This window comes from Zalophus californianus, chromosome 3 (genome assembly GCF_009762305.2).
Source record: "Zalophus californianus isolate mZalCal1 chromosome 3, mZalCal1.pri.v2, whole genome shotgun sequence".
Lineage (NCBI taxonomy): Eukaryota > Metazoa > Chordata > Mammalia > Carnivora > Otariidae > Zalophus > Zalophus californianus.
In genome coordinates, this window is record NC_045597.1 from 55,847,036 (window position 1) to 55,872,048 (window position 25,013).

Genomic DNA, 25,013 nt, shown 5'->3' on the forward strand with positions numbered 1-25,013 from the left:
TGTGCCGATGGGCTCCTGGCTTGTGCGGGCCTGCCCTCTGCCTCTCCACCCTCCCTCATAGGGTTTCTGGTGCCTAATTCCATTTAACCACATTTGAGCTACAAAATAGAGCAGGCACGGACGCAGGCAGGGAAGGGGTGAGTGGGGAATATAATTTACCGCTGCCATGACTACAGCTGTGAAATGAATCTGTGAACCTGTGATGGATCAATCTCACGAAGGCAGGATTTAAATTATTAATAATGGCAAGCAAAGCTGCTCCGTCTTCCATGCCAGGGTCCTAGGGTGAGGGGACTTTGGGCTTAATTGGGTAGAGGATTAAGATTCTCAGTGCAATCTTGCCAAACTCTCTGAGTGTCTCCCAGTTGTGGCTACGGAAGTTGATGCTGCAGCTGGTTTTGGCCGGGTGGGAATCAGGGCCGGCTTTGACTGCCTGCTGAGACAGAGTGCCGTTGCCGCCGTCCACGTGTCCCTCCGGGTACAGCCCATCACCCCCAAGGAGCCCGTCTGTAATCTGGGAAGGTAATGGCCTGTGTCCCTGAGGGAAATAGGGCCCGAGTTCATGTAGAGCAGGAACAAGAAGACTAATGAAAAGAGAGGGAAAGGTTGAAAAAGGTATTTGTTTCAGCACTTTGCTGATGTTTCTCTGAGGGGGGCGCTGGGATGGAGGAAAGGGGTAGCGGGGCTAGTAGAGGAGTTTAACTTCCTACCTAAAATACCACTTCGAACGGCACGGGAAGCAGGTGTATGTCATTAGCATGACAGGCAACAGTCGAACCGTGATATTTCACACCCATGGAACGCGCCTGCCCTGCCGCCCCCCCCCCCCCCCCCCCCCCCCCCCCCCGCGTGGTGGCCAGCAGGGTGCAGTTCCCCCATCCCCTGCTTACTCTGGTAGGTCCATTCTGTCTGCGTGCTCCGGTCTTGCCAGGCCAGAAGTTCTCCATGTTGCCGCACGTACGAGGTAGAAGGCGTTATGTTACCGAATGGAGACTCATGGGGAAGTTCAGAGATGGAAGGCGGGACAGAGAAGAGGGTGGTCCCCTTAGAGGGGCTAGTCGCTGAGCTCCTGTCAGAGGGGAGCACAGAGGCAGGTCAACTTCCACCCAGGGGCCAGGTCAGGCACTGAGGGCGATGGCCTGCTGGAAAAGTGGGGTGGCTACTCTCCGGCTCCTGCAGACTCTGCCCATCCCACACGGTGGGTGTCACAGGTGAGAAGGGACCAGCTAGTAGATGATGGTAAATAGGCCTGTGTGCTCTTCCAGGCAGCAGAGCCCCATATGGCTGACCGCTGCTTCGTGTTCAGTGAAAGGCTCTGTGGATGCCTTCAAAGGCCAATGGGCCAGGCTTCCATAACTGACAGTCTAATGTTCCACAACATTCTCTATCCTTCCCGGCACACGACACTGCCCATCCCAGTGGCCCTTCCTGCCTTACTGCTGCCTCAAGTAGAGCGGGAAAAATATTAAAATAGATGCGGCAGCAGCTTAAAATCAAGCACCGAAGTCTGTTCCCTCTAGTCTGCCTACTACAAGCACCACCATTATCAAGAAAGGTTTCCACAGGGCCTGATGACAGAGCATGGGCTCTGAGGCAGAGGCCCTGCCATCTGGTACCTTAGGCTCAAAAGGGACCCCCCCCAACACACAGACCCACACTGTGTTCTTCCTCAGAGACCTCTGGTTTTTAGCTGGGGACAAAAAACTGTCATTCAAAAAAGCAGTCTTTGGGGTGTTTCAGCCCTGAAGTCACCTCATGAAAACTGGCTGAAATGGCAAAGACAAGTGTAGGGAAAATGCCCAACATATAAATGGGCAGTGACTATGGTTGGTAGAAAAAACACAGACTTTGGTGTCAAACGACACAAGCTTGAATCTTGGCTCCTGCACTAGAGAGGAGGAACTTTGGGTAGCTTATTTAACATCTCTGGGCTTCAGTTTCTGCACCTTTTTGATAATCATACCTCTGTCACAGGTCCCCGCTGGGGGGGGGGGTGGCGGGCAAAGCGAGGGTGGGCCGCTGCTGTTCTTACTGGCGAGGGAAGCAGTTCGGTGGCCCCTCAGAGACAGGCCTGTTCCCTGCCTGGGTCAGCACCTGCCCCCCCCCCCCCGCCCCCGCACAGAGGGACGGGGAGGCTGAGGTCTGAGACTTGAGGGCAGAGAGGCTGAGGGAGAGAAGAGGCCCAGCGTCTGTGGGAGTTATGGCAGATCTTGTTTCACTTCCAAGGGACCCATGGGAAGGCCTGGGTCTGTGCCAGCCTGTGGTGAGGGCATCGCACCACTGAAAAGGGGGAATGGGGTCACGTGAGCAAGATAGCAGACGCTAGATCAGGTGACCACAGGGATCAAGAACAAGTGGACAAAGGCAAGCTCTTTAGGCAACTGTCAACTCTTGCCCCGTTCTGGGCCTCAAGGCCAGATCAGGAGACTCTCCTGGGCTTTATCCTTTTAATGGGATAATGCAAGTCCTACTTCACTTACCAGGTGCTCCCTAGGACCCAAAGAGGTAATGCAAGTCCCCACGAAAAGGACTTTGAGAAGTCAGACCTGCCAAACACACAGGGGGATCATACTTAAGGTAATGGTGGGCCCATCTGGTCATTACCATCTTCATGTACATTTACTCAGCATCCTCCCTGCCACGCCTGCCCTGGGCTGGGACATGGCGGGGTCTTCTGGGGGCACCTATGGAAGCAGGACTGGGGTTCTGGCCTACCTGGGCCAAATACCAGCTCCCTGCTCCATCTGCAATAGAAGGGTGCAGGAGGATCCACTAGATCCTAGATCCCGGGGAGATTGGATGGTTCTAGGCCTGCTTCAGGTGTTTCAGAGTGGGGAAGGGGCCTGTGTGTGCCGGGGGGGTATCTTCAGGGCATGCGTAGGAGTGGGAGAGGGAGCCTTCCTGTTTATAAGGGACCCATGAAACACTTGACCTGAACTTTTCCGGCTCCCCGCCTTAACAAACAAATAGCAGTGTAACACTTCTTGCCTAAAGTGGTTTGTAGGTTCAGTCTCTCAGCAACCTGGTGTCAGGAAAACCCAGGGCCTCTCTAATCCCCACGAACTCCTCCGTGACAGGAAAGCCACTCGACTGGAGTGTGGATAAAGGATTGGATGGGTGCATATGTTTGGAATAAAGCCGACTGGGAATCATGACTCTTGTTCTGGGCGTGCTAAGTTTCCATGCGGTGGCTTGTGGGGAGCAGGAGGGGGAATAACAGCGACCCGTTGCACGTACTGAGCCCCTGTTCTCAGGGAGCCCCGTGAGTTAATACTCATCGAGTCTCCACCACAGCCTCATGAGGCTGAAACTCCTCCTGTCCCCATTTCACAAATGAAGAACCCGGGGCACAAGGAGAGTGTGCGGCTACCCGATGGCACACAGCTGGCTGAGATTCAAACCCGAGCGGTCTGGCTCTGAGCCCCTGTTCTCCGTCCCAGGCCTCCCTGTGCTCACGGCCACAGTGCTTCAGATGCTGTGGAGTCTGTAACTGAGGTGAAGGGGCCTCCACGTTGCTGAGCCCCCAGGAGCATGAAGCCTGGGGATCGGGGGCCAATGGAGAGCAGCAACGGGGGCTGGCCTCACCAGGCTGAGGGGCAGCCCTCAAGTTGTAGCCTGCAGCTTCCCTATGTGGCAGAGCAGGGACCTCATCCCAGCTTCTCACCATAACCAAACTGGCCTTGTGCTTTCTTTGTATCCAGTGCCAACCCACTTGACCAGTGGACACAAATGCCCCGCAGTCATCCTTGGGGGAGCGAGTGTAGGGATGAAACACAAGGGTGAGGACTGTGAGATGGAAGTCTGGGGTACCCGCCTTGGTTTCTACAGAGCTGAGCACATAGGAGGCATTTACTCATTTATTCCATAGGTATGTTAGTGACCGTCTTGCATGCACCAAGCCCTGTGGCAGTTTAATGAGTGCCCACCGAAGGGTGACTGAGACCTTGGGAACGTGCCTGAGGAAGGAAAATGGCGACTCTCTTTTGGGCATTCATCCATCTGTTCACCGCGAGCATGGCCACAAGCCCCTTGCTCTCTTTTCCTGGGTGAGACCTTCTCTGCAGACTCATGGCTCTTACCTTTTCATCTCTGTAGTTCTGGGCGCCCAGGACTTGGATCTTGGGACCCGCCCCTTACCCTGTGAGTGGCTGAGTGACAGAGGGGGCAGTGGTGGGAGGTCCTTTACGTGTGACTCCCAGAGATACCCTCCCCCCTGCCTGAATTCCTCCTTCCTCAGGGAGCCTGAACCCTGCACCTCCACACCACCTGCCCCCGCCATTCCTGTCTTTGGGACTGCAGAGGCTCCTGACGCATCATCCCTAAGTGTGACTTTCCACCTGATTTATCCAAAAAGAAAACTATTACCTTGTGGTAGGATGAGGCAGGGTTTGACATGAAGAAGTAATCTTTAATTCTATTGGAAAAAGAACAGAAAGACAATATTGAAAAAAAAAAAGAAGGCATCATTTTTTCAACTTAAGAATATGCTGTTAGGTATGTGATGCTGGGTTTGGGGTAGAGAGGCCCCGGTTTATATAATTCTTTTTTTACTTTTCATTGGTGGTGTCTCTCTTAATGGTCTCCCTTAGAAATTACAAGGTTAAATTTTATAGAGTCAGTGAGAACTCAGGAAGATAATTTTCATGAAATCAGGAATTTTGGAAATTGAAGTTTGCTTTGTTAAACTTTGGGTCATCACAGGGGCCTTGCTCTCTCATGAGATGAAGGGTATCTGTACAGAAGAGGTGATGGGGGTTCAGAGGATCTGAATATTTTAAAAATGAGTTTTAATTTCAAAGAAACTGTTTGTGTTGTTTAATCACCCATTTGCCTTGAATGATACATCAAGAATTTCACATACAATTGGGATAGAATAGGCCATCAGTTCTAATAGAGACTGGCCCAGTGGAAGTAGTAAAGAAATGAGAACGAGAACTTGAAATTTGAAACTTAAATGTTCAACACTTATACTTATCCACAGTTTACCCATGACACAGAATATTATTGAGGAGTGTTAGGTGGCTGTTAAAATGATATCTACAAAGGTTAACCAATACAGGCAAATATTGAGGTCACAGTTCTGTTACAAAAATAAAATACAAACTTGTACATACAGTATGTTTAAAACAGTAAAAACACAACAGAACAAAGCTACAAAACAAGGACCACTACCATCCAACACAGACAAAATAAGAGCGGGAAGGACAGAATAAAAATCACTAAAGAGTGAATCAGCCTTATTTATATTTGGATGTTGGTAGATGGGGTGATGCTTTTCCACTTTCTGCTTTTCAAATTTCCCATTAAAAAATGAACAAAAGTAGATTTTATTTTTTATGTCATTCTCTTAAAGTATGTACATAATTTATTAAAAAGCCCAAACAAAGAAGGACAGGAGGAAGGAAAGGAGAAAAGAAAGAGAGGTGATTACAAGAGGGAGAAGGGACGCCTGTTGATTTCCCATGACCTTGGAGTAGTCACTTACCGTCTCTTGGACTCCAGGTTCTTCATTTGTGACAATGGGATAAGTAATGGCTGGGAGAATTTAAGGAGACAAAGATCACGAAATATACAACACACGCCCTATGCCCCCGAACTGCGCTCCCGACCGTCTGGCCAAGACACGTACAGAAAATGATGCTGTTTGTTCAGGAGCAGAGTGGAGGCTGCGAGCGACCGGCCCCCGGGCTCGGCATCTCCCCCACCAGTTGCACTCGGGGCACCCTGGCTGTGGAACTCTGTCACCATCTGTGAAGTTTCCTGCCTGACAAATTGGCTGGCTCTCCCGTCCCTGCCTTATCAATATTTTGCACACCTTTCTTCTTAAATACACGGAAAACTGCTAGGTGCCCTGTGGGAAAGGGTTATTGGGGTAGCAACTCTCAACTGGAAAAGGCAAAAGGATTATAATAGCATTTAGGCCAAATGGCATTTGGAGCTATGGAAGAGGGGGTAGCAAGGGTAAAGAAAATCAAATCCAGCAGATTATGCATATCAAAATACTATGGAGCAAAACCATTATAAATCAAAATAGCCTGTGACATCTCTGGCATTATTTGCCACAGAACAGAATTCATCTTTAGGAAGGTCATCCCAAAGGGGCCTCATTATGGGGTGGTTTCGTGTTCTATGACAGCGTGATAGTAACATAGATGGTACCTCCTTCTAGCACCTCCTGCCCATGTGAGATCAGAAGAGCGTTTTCACACCTTACAATTGTATGGTGTGGGAGAGCTTTCAAAGCATTTCTAGATACATTTATTTTATGTAAATATTGCAACCACACTGTGAAGAAAGGTATTTTTATACAAAGGGAAACTGAAACTTTGAGAAAGTGACATGCCCAAGGTCAAAGGCCCCGCCCATGTGCTGGATCTTTTGACTCTGACACCGCAGCATGGACACCCACATTTTACAAAAACTATTTGGAACCTCTCAGGGAGATCCGTCATATGGAGCTATGGGTTATTCAGTGGGGATAGATGCTGCATTTGTGTTCAAGTTGCTCATCTAATTTTATGGGATTTCCCTGCAAACCATGGGGAAAATCATTTCTTTAAAGAAGAGAAAGGGGGGAGTAGGTTGTAAGGGTGACCCTACCCTGATTTGTCCCGGGCAGTGGGAGTCTCTGATATTGACCTGCCTGCAGAGTATTTAGGTGGGCGCACAGATTCCTCCTGTACCCCAGTTGGTCGCATCTTCTTTTTTTGTTACGTCCAATCCATAAATTGGGATGGGGGGTGTGGTGATGGGGAGTGTAAACGACCCTTCACAAGTCAACGGTCGGGGAATCATAAAACACAAAACAACAACAATAATAATAGCTAACATTGGAAAGCCTTCAAATGCTATGTGCCTGGCATAGCTCATAATGCTCTACATGATTGAATCTCTCTCATCTTCGCAAATATCCTATAAAGTATGTCTCCTGTTATTCCTAATTTAGAGTTAAGAAAGCCAGCACGCAGAGGGGTTAAGTGACTTGCCCAAAAGTTCGTGCCCTAAGAAGTGGGAGAGAATTAACCCTCAAACTCAGGCAGTTAAGGTCCTGAACGAGGAAGGAAACAGTGTTCTTAGTGATAGACTCACACCTACCCCCCAAACGGACAAATAAATGGCCCTCCTGACCCTCCGTCCCCATCTGATCCTGTGGCAGACATCACTGGTCCCTCGCAGCACTCTCTCCTGCGGAGCCCAAATGGGCCCTCAGAATCTTCCTCAATATAGTGCTCCCCCACTAGTCTCTAGCAATTAATCCGTCAACCCAAGCGAGAGAAGCCCATTTGTCATTTCTAGGGCCCACTTTCAATTTTTTTTAAAAGATTTTATTTATTAGAGAGAGAATGAGAGAGAGAGCACATGAGAGGGGGGAGGGTCAGAGGGAGAAGCAGACTCCCTGCTGAGCAGAGAGCCCCATGTGGGACTCGATCCCGGGACTCCAGGATCATGACCTGAGCCGAAGGCAGTCGCTTAACCAACTGAGCCACCCAGGCGCCCCCGTTTTCAATTTCTAAAAGGTGTTTCTAAGACTAAATGCAGGTGCGTGCATGCGAGTGCGTAAGCATGCGCCTGACTTTATGAAATGGATGAAATTGAGCTTGACTCCATTTGCATGTCCTGAGCATTTCCTAGGGGTCAGGAAGGCACCCTTGTGCCAAGGGCTTGACAGATTTCTAAATCTTAAGGGTATTGGCAAAATATTCCACATTAAGAAATCTTGATGCAAATTCTTTTGGAAAGTTCCGAATCGTCTTGTAGACCCCTTCTTAATTTAGTGCTTAATTTAATGTTTTGTGCATTTTCACACCAAGACATTCTTCCATGTGTGTGCCTTTAAAGGCATTTTAGCATTCCTCTACAGTTTTTTCAGTGACTCTCCAAATTTTGCTAGCAGGGCATTTATTTTCAAAGCTTTTGTTTTATACATAGTTCCATTCACTTGACAGCATTGTATTTGTCCTACTGTAGTGGGTAATATATTTACAAAGGCCCAGTGCATACAGGGCACATGTTAAGAATGCTTGATTCATACTGTGCCAAAGAAAGGGCCCGAATGCTGTTATTCAGAATTAGAATTACACTTGGTATTTCAACAGCAGGGATATTAGGATTCTGAGAGGGAGCTTCATGGCAGAGGCACACACAAAAGAGAGTTTCCCAGCAATAGAGGTATTACCTCTCCAGTGCCCCAGTGAAACTTCTATGAGGATAGGAGGAACCTAGGATGATGCATCTGATTTGAGGAAGAGGGACGTCAACGCTTGTGTTGGCTGCTAAGAACACCCAGCTCTTAGGATGCAGGCGGTGTGTAATCAGCTTGGGATTTAAAAATTCAAGCTGCCTGAGTGGCTCGGAGTTGGTAACAGAATCAGATCCAGAAAAATAAAATAAAGTAGTCCTCTTTCTAGGTCAACATTAAGATCATGCAGATGACCTGGATTTTTAACTTTCTGAACCCGGTTGGCTATGGCCATGTAGTCATGACAGCAAGGGAAGGCACCACATGGGCCTCGGAGAAAGTGGGAGTCAGCCACCTCTAGCAATGGCACAAGGAGGCCACTGCCAAATAATAAAACCCGACTTCAGGAAAAGGTGCCAATCGCAGGAACGCTATTGGAAGAATGTCAGCCCCAGGGTGAGAGAAATCACTCCGAAGTTAAATACTCACAAGCAGGGTAAGGTGAGGCCTTCCAGGGGCCTAGTGGGCACTCTGAGAAGCATACTAGTGTCTGTGGACCTAGCAACAGACTGCGGGATGGATTCTAGGAAATAATTGGAGGTCATTGATAAAACTGAGCTCTAAGGATGTTTAGCAAAGTGCTGTTTGAAAAAGTAACCCCCCAAAAATCAGAAGCAATGAATGATTAATAATAATCAGGAATCGATTAAAAATATTACGGCTTGAAAATACAACAGTGTGATGTAGCTATCAAAAGGACTTGTAGAAAATTTAATAACATGAAATGTATTCATATAAGTATGAATACTTACATGTGTTCATGTAAATATGTAATGTAAGTATTATATGTCACCTGCTTTTTAAGGTATATTATTTATAATTATATATATGTAAATTATTATATATAAAGCATAATATACCTTAAAAAGCAGGTGACACACACTTTATAAAGCCTGGGGAGGCTATGACCAAAATGTAAAAGTGATTGTTCCCCTCTGGCTGGTAGTGATGTTTGCTTTCTTCGTTTCTCTTACACATAGTTTCTCAAACATCTACAATAAATATGTATTACTTGTGCAATAAGGAAAAGACACACATTATAGGGTCTGTTTTGTTTGTTTTGTTTATGAATGGGGGCTTTATGTTCACTAAGCCTCTCCGCTCTGTGGGCATGGGGCTGGGGGGGCACGGCCACTGAGGCTGGGCGAAGAACCTCAGTCCTGAGCGCGCCGGCAGCACCGTGGGCGGGGTTGGCAGACTGAGCGATGGCTCTCTCCCAAGTTTGCCCTTTTTTCCTGGGCGTCGCAGTGAACTAGCATTGCTTTCTTTTAGGAGGCCCCCCTGCCGGTATCCCCTCCCTGGTACACTTCTTCATACACATCCTCTTTTCTTTTTAGCTACTCTCCCTCATCCAGATACTCACTGCCTTCCAGATACTTTTCGAACAGATCCTCTTTTTCTTCCAGATGCTTTTTCTTCTGTAGATGCTTTCTCTGTTTCACAGACGCTGGAGTCTCATATAGATACGTGTTCTCTTTCAGAAACGTTTCTTCCTCCAGGTACTCATCTTCCTCAGGATCGAGTTCCTCTTCCAGATACTCATTGTCTTCCAGATACTCAATGTCTTCAGGAGATAGATATCCTCTCTCTGAGTTCTCATCTTCCTCTTTATGTCCTTCCTCCGAATATAAGGTCTGCGTGGAATCCTGGGAGGTTGTGGGAGGGGAAAGAGGGGATGTTCCTCCTGAGGACTGATTATTTTCCGCAGACATGTTGGGGCAGCATTAAGCAGATGAAACCCTTCAAGCAGCATGCAGTCGCTTTGCCATCCTGGTAACCAATAAAGGAATAAAATCCCATTAGTCAGTAATTGCCCACTGCATATTGATTTAAATCCATTTTTGTTCACTCATTTCATTTCGTAGTCTTTGGATGGCCCTTTGAGTGTGCCGATCAGTACATGGTGGCCCATGAAAAGGCCCAAACAAGGGGGAACAGAGGTTTTACCCTCAAGGAGCTGGTAGGAGAGACCACACCCAAAGGCAACACCTTTGCAATTACTGCACAATGTGAAGTGAAGGAGTGACTCAGTGTCTGGTGGTAGCGTCACCAGAGGAGACTTTTAGTGATCCATCGAGAACTATTTATTGCCACAATAAACAAGACAGAGGATGTCTCGCAGGAGCTTGAAATCTGGTGAGGAAAACAGGCATGCAAGCAGGTTTCTATATACAGAGTGCCAGGCGCAACGGGAAGGTACCGGGGTGGGTGGTACAGGCGCGGGGCCTGGGGCCTCGGGCAGCCGTCAGGGAAGAGCCTCGTTGTTGGTGGTCTGCCAGGTGCATGCTCGAGGCCGCCCAGGCACCGCCCCCTCAGCCAGAAGCACTACCCACCGGTTCGTTCCTTCAACAAACACTCATTTTTACCTCCCAGCTCCAATACAGCTGGGAGCACCTTAGCTCCCCAGGAAGGCTTCCGTGCTCCATCCTAAGCTCCCTCTGTACCTTCTATATTTTCCGGAAAGTAACTATTTTGCCATATGACATGGTTTGCTTGCACATCTGTCTTTCCAACAGAGTGTGAACCTTCTGAGGGCCGGAAGGATGGATTCTTGTTTAATAATATGCTTGATTCCTTCTACTCTTCTCCATCGCCACTGACTACCCGCAGTGAGCCCTGTCATCGCCCGGCGGGATTCCTGCAGCTCTTTTTAGAGCGGCCTTCCTGTGAGCGCGGCTGCCATCCTCCTAGCATTCTCCATGGAGAGTGTTCGTGAGAACATGGAAATCAGATCATGATCTCCAGTGCTTAAACATCCCCCGATGGCTTTGCCCTGTACTTGGAATAAACCGTAAACACCGTTCCCTGTGAGATCTGGCGCCTGCCAGGCTCTCTGACTTCATCTCTTGCCACCCCTCCCCTATTCTCCCACCCCGTGAGTCTCTCCTGTAGCACTTACACTATTTCTGATTATGTTTTTCTGTTTACTTGTCCAATCTTTCTTTTCCACTAGACTATCAGAATGCGATAATCCAAGGGTTCTAGCAACCCTGCAGGTGGACAGATAAGCCCACTGGCCCACTATGAATGTGTTCACGCATCACACTTCCCATGTTGGGCATCGTGTTGCACACATGCTGGCAAGAGATCCTATGATCTCATCTGGCTGGTTCCCTAAAACAGAGCTGCCTGGTCTAAGATCTGAAAAAAGGCAGGCCAAGATATTGATCCATGAAGTGACAGTGACTTTACGTGACCTGTTCTCCCCTCTGTCTCCAGTGGTTAGCTTGGTGCCTGATGCTTAATAAATGTCCAATAAATCTATGCTCAGTGACTGAGTGAAGGGCAGGAATAGATGGCTCTAGAGCACTGTGTCCCAAAGTTTAAAAAGGATAATACTTACTCTGCACAAGGGGATAAGTTGAAGAGGCTGCTCATTGTGGAGGCAAACTGTCCAGAATCTTCTTATTTGCTTCAAGGACTTCATGGATCAATATCTTGGCCTGCCTTTTTTCAGATCTTAGACCAGGCAGCTCTGTTTTAGGGAATCAGCCAGATGAGATCGTAGGATCTCTTGCCAGCATGTGTGCAACATGATACCCAACATGAGAAGTGTGATGCGTGAACACATTCATAGTGGGCCAGTGGGCTTATCTGTCCACCTGCAGGGTTGCTAGAACCCTTGGATTATTGCATTCTGATAGGATTAGCCTGGGGCAGTGTGGTGAACTGAGGGGGTGCTGCCCTGCTGTGGAGACTGTGGTCTACAGACAGCCTCCAGCCACCAGGTCCTTCCGGAACTGCCTTGGCTGCAGAGCCACCTTCCAGAAGTTGCGCCCTTCTCTGGGCATCAGGCATTTGGTGACTGAGCAAGGTGGCGACAGGGCGGGGGGCGGGGTATGAAAGTCCCGCAGACTCAGGCAGGTCAGCTTTGACAGGCAGGCCTGCTGAGGCTGTTCCACAAGACCATTCCCTCCGCCAGTCCTTCCCGGCCTTTCTCGGGCGTCGGTCCCTAATATACATCTTTTATTGCCACTGGTTGCACCTCACGGTCTGCAGCTTTTGAGTCCCTTGGCCGACGACCCACCCTGTGACAGGCAGCTTCACAAAGCACAGACTGACTGCAGGATTGGGGAAAGCTGAGGGGAAAGGCCTCAGAGGTAGTTTGGTGTTTTAGAAGCTGGGAGGGTGGGGAGTAAGCAGAGCTCCTGGGGCAGGGGAAAGTGACCTGGCAGAGAGAGGACTGGGTAGGAAAAGTCAAGGCAGAGCCAGTGGGTGGAGCACTTTAGAACCCATTATGAAGCATTTTGTGCTGGGTGCTAACTGGGAAGGTGAGAAGATTCAAAACGGCAGAGCACAGGGCTCTTGCAGCCATTTACCAGAAACAGCAGAGACCCTTTTCTCTGTCACTCACAGCTCTGTGGTCTGTGTGTGTCTTTTCAGTGGGCTCCCTGCTACTGCAAGTGGAAGACGGTGAGCTGTAAATCACACACGTGAGGAGGGTGGAGATTGCCTCTGAGGCAAAGGGTGAGCATGGGCAAGTGTTGGGGCCTACATCTATGTCTACGGGAGCCTCCTCTGCTTTAAAGAAGCCCTTCCAGGCTTATTTCGACTTAAAATCTGAATGTACCAGTTACTCTAGCTGTCCACTTCTGCCCCCCCTCCCCCCCCGCCGCTCGCTCCTGAGCCCAGCTCCCTAGACAGTGACAAAGCACGGGTAGGCGCCGGCCACTCCATCAAAGGCATGCTTACACTTCAGGGATCTCCTATCTTTCAAAATTTTTAGTTGCTTGAGATAAAAGGTCAGAATCACCCGGTCCCCTGGACGGCCCCGAATGCATTTACCAATGGCATGCTGTCATTCAGGGTTAGGGACCTTTTCTTTCCATTTTCTCACCAGGCCTTGTAAAAAGGCTCAGTCCGCTGCGTTTTCATTTCAAAGATCAGAAAAGAAACGGCACTCTTGACATTCTCTTTAATTCTGCTAGAAGCTTATGAGAAAACCATCGGGCAGAAATAAATACCGAGGCAACTTGATACCCCGTGTCTGAGGCAAACATCTAGGTTGTGACTTGTGATTCGGATCCCGACTCATTTTGACCCTGGTTTCTGACACATTGCGGCTTAATTTCTGTGGTCACAACATGAAACATCCACTTTATAATGGTCGATTATAGGTCCTTAAATTTTAGACTGGCTTCACAAAATGGCTGCGTCAATCAAAGCAGGCCGGCAGACATATTTTATTCAGCTTAAGTAGTTTAAAAAAAAGTCCAGAGTGAATATTTTAGAATTCACAGAATTCACGAGTTCCAGCTTCTCTTGGGAACAGGAATCTCGGGCAACCCTGCCCTGGCTTTCCCACGTGGAGGTGGTGCTGCTTAGGTGAGGCTGCCTTCCCCCCGTGGGGCTACACGTTCCTTTTCTGCTTCCGTCCCCACCACTACCTGTAATCTGCTTAGACTCTCAGGCAGGCTCATCATCACATGGGTCCTGTTGTTTTGCTTAGAGTAGAGCCAAGGCTCCTTGTCTCTAGCAAAAATTGGAAAACAAAAGATACACTACAAGGACAGATATTTCTCACACTTTGCCTACTCACTCACTGGCTTTATCTTTCTGGCCCCATAGAGAGAAGGGGCCTTTGCTCGAGGCTGTTTGGTGCTGTGTTTACACAGCTCAGCACTGAACGCTGCACCTACCCATGGTGATTGGCACATAATAGGCACTCGGTGATACCTGTTCGGTGAATAAACGAAAGAGCAAAGCAAAGTATTAATAATATGCTATGTGCTTTGCCAAGTATACTTGCTGATTATGTGCGTATGTGTATTTAATGAAGAGGGGTAGAACTTTATATCAGAGGTCACCACAGGAACACAATCTTGGAGATTTAGATCTATGTAACCCCTTCCACATTGCACTGTAAGTGAGGGGCCAACTGATTTCCCTACAGTGATTTTTTGGGGGATCCCCGTTTTCATTCTGAGGGGTTGAGGCCAGGATCCCCAAACATTCTTAGTTTGAAATATATGAGGAAGACATATATGGCTGATCTCATGAAAAACGACAGCAACCTCTGGCTTCCAAGTGAGTGACCTAAAGAAAGGTTCCATGTTCTGGTTGTGGTTTTTTAGGTAAAGGGTTTAGTAGGGTCTCCCCACTGGTTTCCATGATGGGAGGGTGGTGCTGCTCCGGAGTTGTTCTTTGTCCCTCTCACTGGGGCCATGGCTCTACAGACTTGCTGCAGGGCTTCATGCTTTGGAAATCAAGTGCATACAAAGGGACCTGCAGTTGTGTGGGAACAAAGTCCTTGGGGCAGGAAAATGCGCAGCTGTGTGAGGATGAGAATGTTTGCTTTGCACAGCTCATGGGGCCCTATGTGATGGCTCTGGGCAAACAGGGGATGGAAAGAAATACTTGGACATGATTTGCCAGTTTGACCAGCACTGCTCTCCTCCCCTCACGCCTCCTCCTGGGTCCTCCTCTGCCCTCTGGACATCAGTACTACTCTGTTTCCAAGGGAGCAGCCCAAGGACCTCAGCTGACCCTTGGTCTCTCAGCACCAAATGGCAGTTCTTTGTCATCACCATCCTCCGCCTTTGCATTCTTAAAAGAAAGGAAGGGTCTGGCTTCTCTCACAAGGAAGGCAGTTGGAGGCCCAAACACCCCCTGGTCCCTGCACAGGGGCCCTAGAGGGGCCTTGGTTCCAGTGTTCAGCTCTGTGCCCGAGCCAGGGCTCCCTTGCCAGACCTCCCCTCCGCCCAGGGTCTGCGCACACCCGCTGATGGACCCTTCCAGGTCCAGCCCTGCCAAACCCTCTGTGCTCCAGCAGTGGGGTGCAGCTTTGTAAACTGGCCACTCCCTGGTCAATGACTCAACACTGCTTCCCACAGAACCACTGCAGAGGGTCAGCAGAGGAGGGGGTCTATGTGGAAATGGAAAGGGAGAATTGAAGCAGGAATGAGCAGAAGGGCCTGGTGGTCAGGATCTGGGGCCAGGTTTCCTGGGCTCAAATCCAGCTTGGCCACTTACATGCGACTTCGAGTGAGTTTCTGAACTCTCCTGGGACCTAATTTCTTTATCTGTAAAACGAGGAGAGTAAGAGTGCCATTCTCCTGTGAGGATTCAATGAAGCAATACATGTATGCTTAAGTAGTGCCAGACACAAATGTGAGCTATGTTATTGCACACCTGCTCCTAACCAGCACTGAAGGTGTGTGTGAGCGCGTGTGTGGTGTGCGTGCCTTATTTAGTTTATGGCATGGGGAGAGAGAAAAGAGACTGCTTTCCGCTACCTGCTCCCTGGTAGCGACTGCAGGCTAGGGAGAGGTTGGGAGATTAGGGCCTGTCTGTCGTTCAGTTCAGTCCAGGTCGTGGTGGCTGGGCCCTGGGGGAAAAGATGGCCACATGTCAGAAGCGCGCTCCCTTATCCTTGGGAGGCTCCCTTATCCTTGGGAAGACTGCCTGGCCCAAGGGAATTTTAGGGTGATGTCTTTCTTGGCCCGGACACAACCTCCTGCGTAATGGGTCAGCCCGTTTTCCGACTCTCAGCCCTGATCTCAGGAAGTTGTCATCCAGAAACAGGAGATAGCCTGGCCGAGGCAGTTCATTCAGCTTTCACACAGCTGTGATTCAGTGGGGCTTGGACTGAATCGGGGCCTTTCTCACTCTGACTTCCACTCGGTCATCTGCCCTTTTTGTCCCTGGGGGAGCCACAACCAAGGGTTCTCACTCCTCTTCCCCCTTGACGGTCTTAGAAGTGTTTGGAGGTAGCAGTCAGACCTTTCTCCAGGGCCCCGGGCTCGGATCTCCAGCTACCTTCCCGGCATCTCTGCTTGGACGTCCACAAGACCTCTCAGGCTCGCTGTGCCCAAACTTCGATGCTGCTCTTCCTCCCTGGGTTTGTCAGCTGCTGACAGCCCTTGGGAGTCATGCCCTCCCTCCTCCTCACCTTGCAGCCCAGCCACCAGGAAGTCAGGCTGGCTCCTCCTTCAAAGGATCTCCCACTTCCCAGCCGCCCCCCGCGCCCCCCCCCCCAGTCCAGACACCACCCCATCTTGCCTCGACGGTTGCAGCCCTCTGCTAGTGGCTGATTCTCCACAGGTAGCCTGCTGTTAAAACCGAGGTCCCATCACCTCACCCGTCCGCGCAAAACCCTGCGATGGCTCGCATCTTGCATTGAAAGGCAAAGCCCTTTCAGGCCTGTAGGTCCTTCCCGCCTGGCCCCCATCACCTCTCTCATCTGCTTCCTCCTGCCCTCTCCCTCCTTCCACTCCTGCCACCCTGAAATGCATTTAAAAATTACTATAGGAAAATAAAATCCATTCTGTGGAGCTCCGTTGCTATTTCTGGGATTACAGGGTGTCTAACAGAGAGAGGACAGTAAGAATTATTTGCAATCATGACCGTGCAGCCTGCAAGACCTGGGAACAATGTGGCGTAGTTATGACCGGTTATGTTCATGGCTCAGTACTTACGATGTCAGGGAGTGAACCGAGTCCAAGTCAAGAGATCTTTCAATAATAGCAGCTGAAAGAAAAACGTTTTCTGGTTAGCTCTTAGTTACCCAGAAAATTAGCCAGAGAAAACCTCATTCCCTAAGAAGACTAGGAAATGGATCTTTTCCCTATGCTGATATGGAATGGTTTACTTTTGTGGTACGGTGCATTATCTTCATTAACCTTCCTTGGTCAGTAGCTCTCCTTGAATGTTGTCCTTAGGAAATCATACCTAAGGAGCCCTCACTTACAGAACCTCCCTTTCCATTTCTCCCCTCATCCCCATCTCTAAATGGTTTGACCAGTCTGAGCACTGATGCTCCCTGGGCACTGCAGAGAGCTCACAGGGATGCTGCAGTAGATTTCTTTTTTGAAGAAAACAGGAATTACTCGACATCTGTTCGGTATTGTATGAAAACCTAATTTTTGATTATGCTATCTTCCTGTAATGATGGCATATTTTCCAAAGCTGGGTTTTTGACAGTTGTTGAGATAAAAAGCAAGTACCATGCAAAAAAATCAGTATGGAGTAGAAAATGAGGGTGGCCATGTGCAATCAGATTCCAAGATCGGAGAAGTCACGCAATGCCCACTGGGCACACACGTTCTGTTAGAGAGTCATTGTGGCTATTCAAGAATGAAATAAAAGCATTATTTTTTTCTTTCACTTTCTACAGTAAGTTGTGACATAATCTGTGACACAGAGATGCAACACAATATCTATTAAGTTATTTGGATATAACTAATAAATGAAAACCGTACAGACTTCTTTTGGCATAGGGGGGCACCATGAAAAATTCACTGAGACACTAAGGGTGTCATGAACTGAGAAAGTTTGGGAAGGTCTTGTATAATTCACATATTGGCTCAGATGGAGAAATTTGGAGTCTTCCTTGATTCCTCCTTTCTTCGTCCTCCCAAATCTACTAACCAATCCTTAAGTCTTCTCGGCGCTATCTTCCAAAAAATGTCCCGAATCCACTCTTCTGTCTGCTACAGCTGTGCCCATCCTTGTCTGGCCCACCGTCTTCTACAGCCACTTCTGTGCTTTGGCTCTGGCTCTCCGGTAATCCATTCTTCAGAGGCAATCTTTTGTTTTTTATTTTTGTTAAGATTTATTTATTTATGTTAGAGAGTGTGTGCTGCATGTGCGCGAGCAAGCACTCATGGGGGAGGGGCAGAGAGAGAGAGAGGGAGAGAGGGAACCCCAAGCAGACTCCCCGCTGAGTGCGGAGCCTGATGTGGGGCTTTATCTCACGACCCTGAGATCATGACCTGAGCTGAAGTCAAGAGTCGGACTTTTAACTGACTGAGTCACCCAGGTGCGCCTCTTATCATGTTTTATTTTCTTCATAACATTTGTATCATGTTCATTGATCTATATATTGGAGAATAGACACTTTGCTCCCTTTTATCTGCCACTATATTCCTGCCACCTAGAATAATGCCTGGCACATAGGAGGAGGTTAATAAATGTTGGTTGAAATGAATAAATGAATGATTATTTCATGTAGTGGTAACTTTGGATCATTCACTGATGGCTCCTAATGGAGGAGATCCAGAATTTGTGTCCAGAGGGAGGAAGTCAGTAATTTCATTTATTGATATATATGTATGTAAATATACATTTATATACAAAATATGTTTTACAAACCAGGTAATCTAATCAAGGGTTTCCTATATTCTTTGGAAAGAGACAACTGATTGCTATCCTATATGAATTCCATTTTTCTTAGCAATACTGATAGTTTATCATAAGTTTATATGGAATTGGCTAGTTAATGAGCAACTCCATCATTTCATTTGTTATTTTTCATAACAGGCAAGCTCCTCCTACCCTTTTTCTTTCCTTTTTTTCAAATTAGGAAAATGAGATAAAGATGTAAAAAGGAACATTTCTACAACAACAGCATTTTTAAAAAATTTTTGAGGGAGAGAGAGCGAAGCAAAAGCACACAAGCCGGGGGGGGGAGGGGCAGAGGGAGAGAGAGAAATAGGCTCCCTGCTGAGCAAGGGGCCCGATGCGGGACTCGGTCCCAGGACTCGATCCCAGGACCCCGGGATCATGACCTGAGCTGAAGGCAGACCCTAACCAACTAAACCACCCAGGCGCCCTCTATAATGACAGCATTAAACAAAACGGGAATGCCACGATCCAGCCTAAACCCACCGATGTGTTTTCTTAGACAATACCAAATCCAGAAGGGTGCACAGTGCAGAGGCAGCAGGATCAGGTGTGGAATTATTCAACATCTCTGGCAAACAGCAGTGGGGATTAAACAGAGATTTCGTTAATGAGATTAATTCTGAAATACTAAGAGCAGTTTGGCATATCCCCCAAGACACAAAGCATTTGTATCTATATAAGATTAAAGGAGCTTTCACCCAAAGCAATTTTATTTTTCAACATCAAAGCGACGCTTCGGAGGGGTTGTTTGAAGGAGGCACACTGCAACAAACGTGGGGAGTCCCAAAGCTTCTTTTTATAGAAGACAGTTTGCTTAGCCAGGAATTGTATCTGTGGTTTTCACTACCCAGGACATGACAGAGCATTGTTCTTTGAATCACAGGATTATGGAGAAAGGGAGACCAGGGGTTAGGAATCAGGTGGACAAACATCCCAGACAGGTGGTTACCCAATGATAACCTTGGATTTCCAGGGATGGGAGCTCAGTGCTTCCCGAGGCAGACTGTTGAACAGCTCTTATAAATAATAAATAATGGAGATGATGCTGGTAATAATGATAAGAAAGATCACAGCCACCATTTCTATGTGCGAGACAGTGTATTTAGCACGTAACAAATTACACAGACTTCTGTTAAATTTTCCTGCCTTGGGCTTTCAACCAGCCTTCCCAGGTCTGCTTTCTGGAGCTACAGCAGATTTGCTCTATGGCAAGCTACAAATATTCGAAGGTAGCTCTTATGTACTGTACCTTTTGTTTTGTTGAGGTTTGTTGTTGTTGTTGTTTGTTTTGTTTTGCTAAACTTAAGTTTATTTTTTGAACCTGATAACAAGTATTTATGTGGATCAGTATTAAATTTCATCTTGCTGACTCTGCCTCACCCTTCCAGGCTGCTCAAATATTTGTGAATCTGATTCTATCACTCAGTGTATTAACCAGACCTTACAAAATGTGCTACTGAAAATGATAAGCCTCCAAGGATCCCTCCTATTCCTTTTCCCTTTCTTGCCACAAACAATTATTGACTTTCTATGTGCCAGATACTGTCAGGCATTGGGGCTGCAAGATTGCATAAGGCACATCTATAGACCTCAAGATCTTGCTGAAGCAGGGAAACAAAAATAAATTAAGATACAGTATAGTATGATTATGTCATGAATGAAAACAGAGGAGGAGAATGTCAACATAAGCTGGAGGAGTATCTATAAGGGGAGAGAATAGGGAGCTAGGAGAAGGCCAGCACTATGCCTGGCTTCTAGGGTGTGGGGCCCGTGAGGGAAACAGGCAGTCCCCACTTAATTAAAAGCAAGCCAAAGGATATTCTGGGGTTGGGAGGGCAGGAGGTAGGCTTTAGCCACCATAAAGACGTGGAAAGAGAATTTTGTGTAGAGGGAGAAGGTTAGGGGAGCTTATTTACGAAAGGGGCTATGCTATTACTGCTCAGTGATCTAGCCCCTTCTCTCTCCTACCTGCCTGACCAGTGCGCCTCCTCCCTTCCCCCTGGTGGCCCTCCCTACAAAATCAAGTTCAGCTGGCTTGGCAAGTGGGTTTAAGTTTTCACATGGTGGACTGGAAAAGCAGGGAGCATTCTAGATTTCAATGAGAGACCAGGGAGAGACAACATGAGAGAGGAAGAGGGTCATTTGTGACTTGAAAATGCCGTTAGTCCCTGGAAAAGCTGGTAAGACCAAGAGCAAAGGGACTTTTTGTTATGATTGTTTGTGGGGTTCTTCCAAGCATAATTTACCCAGTCATTTAGAATGTAAATATGAAGACCGGAATCCTCAGGAATCCAGGCAGAATGGCTTGTCTGCTCATGTTGCAGAGCCCAGGATGGTGCTGGGAGCCTGCAAGCTCCCAGGTGTTAGGAATTTTGCAGGACAGAGAACAGGTGACCTTGGTAGACCCATTATCCCATGCTGGCTCCACGGCCTGTTCAAAGAGTGATACCTCTGAGGGAGTGGGCACCCCTCCCACCCTGGAAAGAAACCTGAGCAGCCAAGAGACTATGAGGTCCGGGAATTAGTGGGTTCTAGGCCATTGTTAGGTGCTGAATCTCTCCCCCCCGTGCCTCCTGGAATCCCTGCAACTCTGTAGAAAGTTGGTGGCACAGATGGATTTGGTTAGGGCTGAGGAGCTCCACCTGTTGTCAGTTCAGAAAACTATAGCCTGGGTGAAGAGTGCTGATAGTGTTTATTGCCTTGGAGACAGTGTCTGTGAACACGGTTTGGTGTAGCTCCCCAGGCACCGAGTGCAAGGCTGTAGCCGCACACACAGACCTGAGCTCCAAAAGCAAGGCTTGAAGCTGGGAACCAACACAGAGCTGAAGTTTATCACAACCACTGGTGCAAACAGGACTGGGGGACTTCAGTGGATTTGGAGCTGAGAAGGAAGTTCAGGACCTGGGGTGTGCTGCTTAAGCATCGCTTTCTTCTAAAAAGGTAAAGGCATCAATCAAAAAGGGCAAGATCTTTGGAGTTGGGCGGGATTAAGTACCAAAAACGAAAAAAAAAATCTTTGTTATTAAGCCAGTACTCCCTAGTTTTGGTGGGACGGGAGGAACAGAGGCAGATGCTTGTAGACTAAGAGATTGTGAACCACACCACCTGGAGTGAAGAGGCCAGGTAAACCCTTAAGGTCCCAGGAGAAGGCTAGCAATTGCTTGGTGAGGACTCATGGCTGCCAAGGCCTGACTTAACCGCGTATTTCAGGCCAACTACAATAGCAGAGAAGGGGAGACAGGGCTTCACCTGTCTTATGGTGCAAGAGAAGCCTTTGACTTTGGTAGATAGTTGTGTGTTCGCTCCAAGAAGATAACGAAGAGAGATTTGGTTTTAGAACAGTCTGGCTTATTCAGAACATTCCCTGCAGGGCTCATGCATTTCCTGTCAATCCTTGAGGTGCCTAGTGGGACGCCCTGTTGACAGTGTTACATTACTGAACAGGAAGAGTCAACTTGGGAGGAGGCCAGGGGTTTGGCCAGTCACGGAGTGCCTCTGAAGTCCGAGGGCGCACCGCCAGCATCACGGAGCTGGGACTGAGGGCTCAGTCTACTGACCTGGGCATACCCCTGGGCCATGCTTCTGTCTCTTCTTGGTTTTGTACTTCAGTATATTCATAGTCCCACGTTCTTTTCTGGAGGACGCGGTACACGTTTCCGCCAACTCTTCCAGAGCGGGATTTCTTTTTTGGGGTCCTAGCCGGCTTTTGAATTTCCTAAAGCACGTTCGAGTCTGTTCATCCTCCAAAACCCAACTCCAAATCACCTCCTCTGTGAAGACACGACAACTCCCCTGGAAGGAGTGTCCTCCCCGCCCGCCCCCCCAGGTCTCTCATGCTCTTTCCTTCCCGCACTGTTGGCGTTTATGTGCAGGTCTGCCTCAGCCACGGGGGTCGGCAGCCTCGCACAACTCCTGGCACGTGGCAGGATTTCCACAGAAGTCCATGGGCTGGATAGACGGCCCATAGGAAGAAAAAGCACACGGGAGCCTGGCGGCACATCCAGTTTGTCGTTTGCAGCCAAGAGATGGGCTGTCGGTGGGCTCAGACAGCAGAGCCGCCGCTGTGGGAGAGAATGGAGTGGGTCACAGGACCTTGGGTGTGGCTGGGGTGCTGCCAGCAGAGGCTCGGAAACTCTGGCTGGAGCCCGCAGAGAAGCCTCATTTCCGTGAAGGAACCGGGCATTCCCCAGGGCGCTGCAAATGCAAGCCCTTTTGTTGCCGCAGTTATTGTCCTTATTGTCCTCCGTAGCTGTTTCCAACCTCTCTAACTTGGCAGGATTCTTGGCTGAAGGCAGCTGCCTTCCCTCTTGGGCGAACAACTGGTTGGCCTGCTTTGCTGAGTGCCATGGTGCCATGCCCAGGCTGACCTGGATCCACATTTAAACATGCCAGGGGACGGGCACAGAAGTCAAAAAAGTCTTTTGAGCTCCCTTAGACCACTCAGTGCAATTTTTAGCAGTATCGACACCCCAGTGTACTCATTAAAACGTGATTTCCTAAGGCCCTTTTTATAAATAGAATTTCAAATGTATTCAGGTTTGAACTTTCAAGGAGGGTGAGCTTGAGCAGACACTTGGCACAGGACACCTGTGGGACACCTGCTACTGGCCGCGCCTCACCATCTCCTTGGAAGGTTAGGACCACTGTTTCTCTCCCATTTTAGAGGTGGGGGAACACAGGGAAACCGAGTGATTTGCTTTGGGTCACAGGACCCGGTGTGTGGGCAAGGCTGGAATTTTCCATCTGGGGAATTCTTTTTTTGCTTAGTTGTCCGGGCTATGGAGGCCGAAAAGGAAGAAGTCATAACCATCTACACCCACAGTTTTTCCTTAAGCCCAGAGCCAGAGGCTCCCTGGAGTGGAAGGCGCCCAGTCCTCCTCCGTTTGTAGGAGTATCGGGAGCCAACACCGCCCTTCACAGAGGGTAGAGCGGAGCGGGGAACAGAAAGGCCAACAGTGAGGGGCAGAGAAAGGGGAGAGAAACAAAGAAGGCTGCGTGTGGATGCTTCTTTGTTTCCCGCACTCCCCACACCGCTCCCCGCTCCCTGCGGCCCGGCGGGGGCTGGCGGAGGGAGTCGGGGCCCCTACACACCCGGCGGCTAACGTGGATGCCTTACCCAAGCCAGACAGCCGCGCAGATCCAGCGCAAAGGTCCCGGGCCGCCCGCGTTTGTTTTAGCTCCTCGTTACCATGGAAACGGTGCCCCCACGTCTGCCGGCGCCCCCCGGGGTGGGGGGGGGGGCTCGGTTCCCAGCCTCCGCGCCTTCTCCGCTTCCCTCCTGCAGCCTCTCTGGTCCCCGGGGAAGTGCTCAGGCCACGCGGCAGGGGCTGGCCAGAAAGTTGGGTTCATTATTTGCGCCGGGGCCCTCTGCGTCAGGTGTCCCCCAGATGGAACCTGTGGATCGCAGCCCGCTAGCGTTCGCAGGAGGCTGGCGCCCGCCCTACAGCCGATCCACCCTGGGCTCCTGAGCAGGGGAGGGCCGGCCAGCACTGGGTGGAGTTTTCTTTTGTTGTGTTATTTATTTAATGGTATGGAATTTTTATAGCTCTGTTTTCCTAGGGGCTAGCTTTCCGGAATGCTGGGGCCCAGGGCTGGGCTTGGTGGGCGGCTGCTTAGATGGAAGGGAGGGCGGTCTGTGGCTCCCAGAGGGGACAGCCTTGAACTCAGTCTGGTCTGCCTATGGGCTACAGCGTGGGTTGGGGGGGAGGTCAGAGGGGAGCGTGTATTCCCACGAGGCACCCTGAGTAGCTTCACCTGGGCTGGTTCCCGGGACAAAGACCCCTAAGCAGCCTGGAGGACAGGAGCCCCTCTGCTCTCTCTCGGGTACTTTTGGGGGGTCCGGGGAGGCTGGCCACTACCCGGGGAGGACAGAAGAGGAAACCAGTGAAGTTCACATGTTCTGGCCCCTCTGAGTGGATTTGCGGGAAGTGGCAGAGTGGCCCAGTGGGGCAAGGAGGCCTGGTCAGTTGTCACAGACAGTTCAGAAGAAAAGGTCCTTGATCTTTGAAATTTTAGTGATTTTCTGTGATTTCTTTTCCCATTCTAAATATTCACGTTTGCGCCTAAATTTATAATTTTAAATTCTTTTTCTCAAAGAGGGTTCCTCATATTGTGTAAGTTCGGGTATCCGGCAAACCCTGAAGAATCATGAGTACCCGGTTTGTAGCAGCAGTGTTGTGGGGTTCTTCACATTGTCTCTCAGGGGCCTCTGTCAGGCTTTGGTAAGGGGGTGGGAATGACAGAAAAGGGGATTCCAGTGTGAAGGGCGTGGGACACAGAGAAAGTTGGAGAAAAGTTGGAGAAAAGCAGAGGAGAGGCCAAGTCCATACCAGTATTATGGGGTGACAGCAGGAGCCTCAGGGAGTCGGAGAAACAGGAAGACAGAGGACGCAGCCAGGTGTCCAAAGGGCTCTTTGGATCTTCGGTTCCTAAGGATCTCTTGAAGCACAAAGGAAGAATTTGAGGCTAGGTTATTACAACAGTGTTTGGTGAGGGGGGACTGGTCAAAGACTACTTTGAGAGCTATACCTCTCAGTTATTCTCAGGACCAGTGCCAAAGGCTGGCTTAGGGGAACATTTGTAGCCCCCTATAATGTCCACCTAGCTTCCCTGAATCTAAGTAAAGAGCGTACTTAGTTTTCACACACAG

The 25,013-nt window shown here is 49.0% G+C and overlaps 2 protein-coding genes across 6 annotated transcripts in view; one reads left to right on the top strand and one right to left on the bottom strand.

Annotated features, from left to right (window-relative positions):
• ERICH6B (glutamate rich 6B) overlaps nt 1-23,616 on the bottom strand; it is a 55,836-nt gene extending 32,220 nt beyond the window's left edge. The window contains exons 1-6 of one of the 2 annotated variants that reach the window (XM_027591347.2): nt 23,481-23,616; nt 16,657-16,708; nt 15,475-15,566; nt 9,603-10,009; nt 4,366-4,414; nt 891-1,069 (exon numbers count right to left, since the gene is read on the bottom strand). In XM_027591347.2, coding sequence (XP_027447148.1) covers nt 891-1,069; nt 4,366-4,414; nt 9,603-9,951 — 577 coding nt within the window. In that variant the 5' untranslated portion in view covers nt 9,952-10,009; nt 15,475-15,566; nt 16,657-16,708; nt 23,481-23,616. The remainder of the gene's footprint in view (nt 1-890; nt 1,070-4,365; nt 4,415-9,602; nt 10,010-15,474; nt 15,567-16,656; nt 16,709-23,480) is intronic. The other variant, XM_027591346.2, reaches the window with a different exon arrangement.
• Nucleotides 23,617-23,757: 141 nt separating this feature from the next.
• The window catches only part of CBY2 (chibby family member 2), a 45,248-nt gene continuing 43,992 nt past the window's right edge, over nt 23,758-25,013 (top strand). For 3 of the 4 annotated variants that reach the window (XM_027591354.1, XM_027591348.1, XM_027591352.1), the window contains exon 1: nt 23,758-23,892. The gene's annotated coding sequence lies outside the window, so the exon portion shown is untranslated. The remainder of the gene's footprint in view (nt 23,893-25,013) is intronic. The other variant, XM_027591349.2, reaches the window with a different exon arrangement.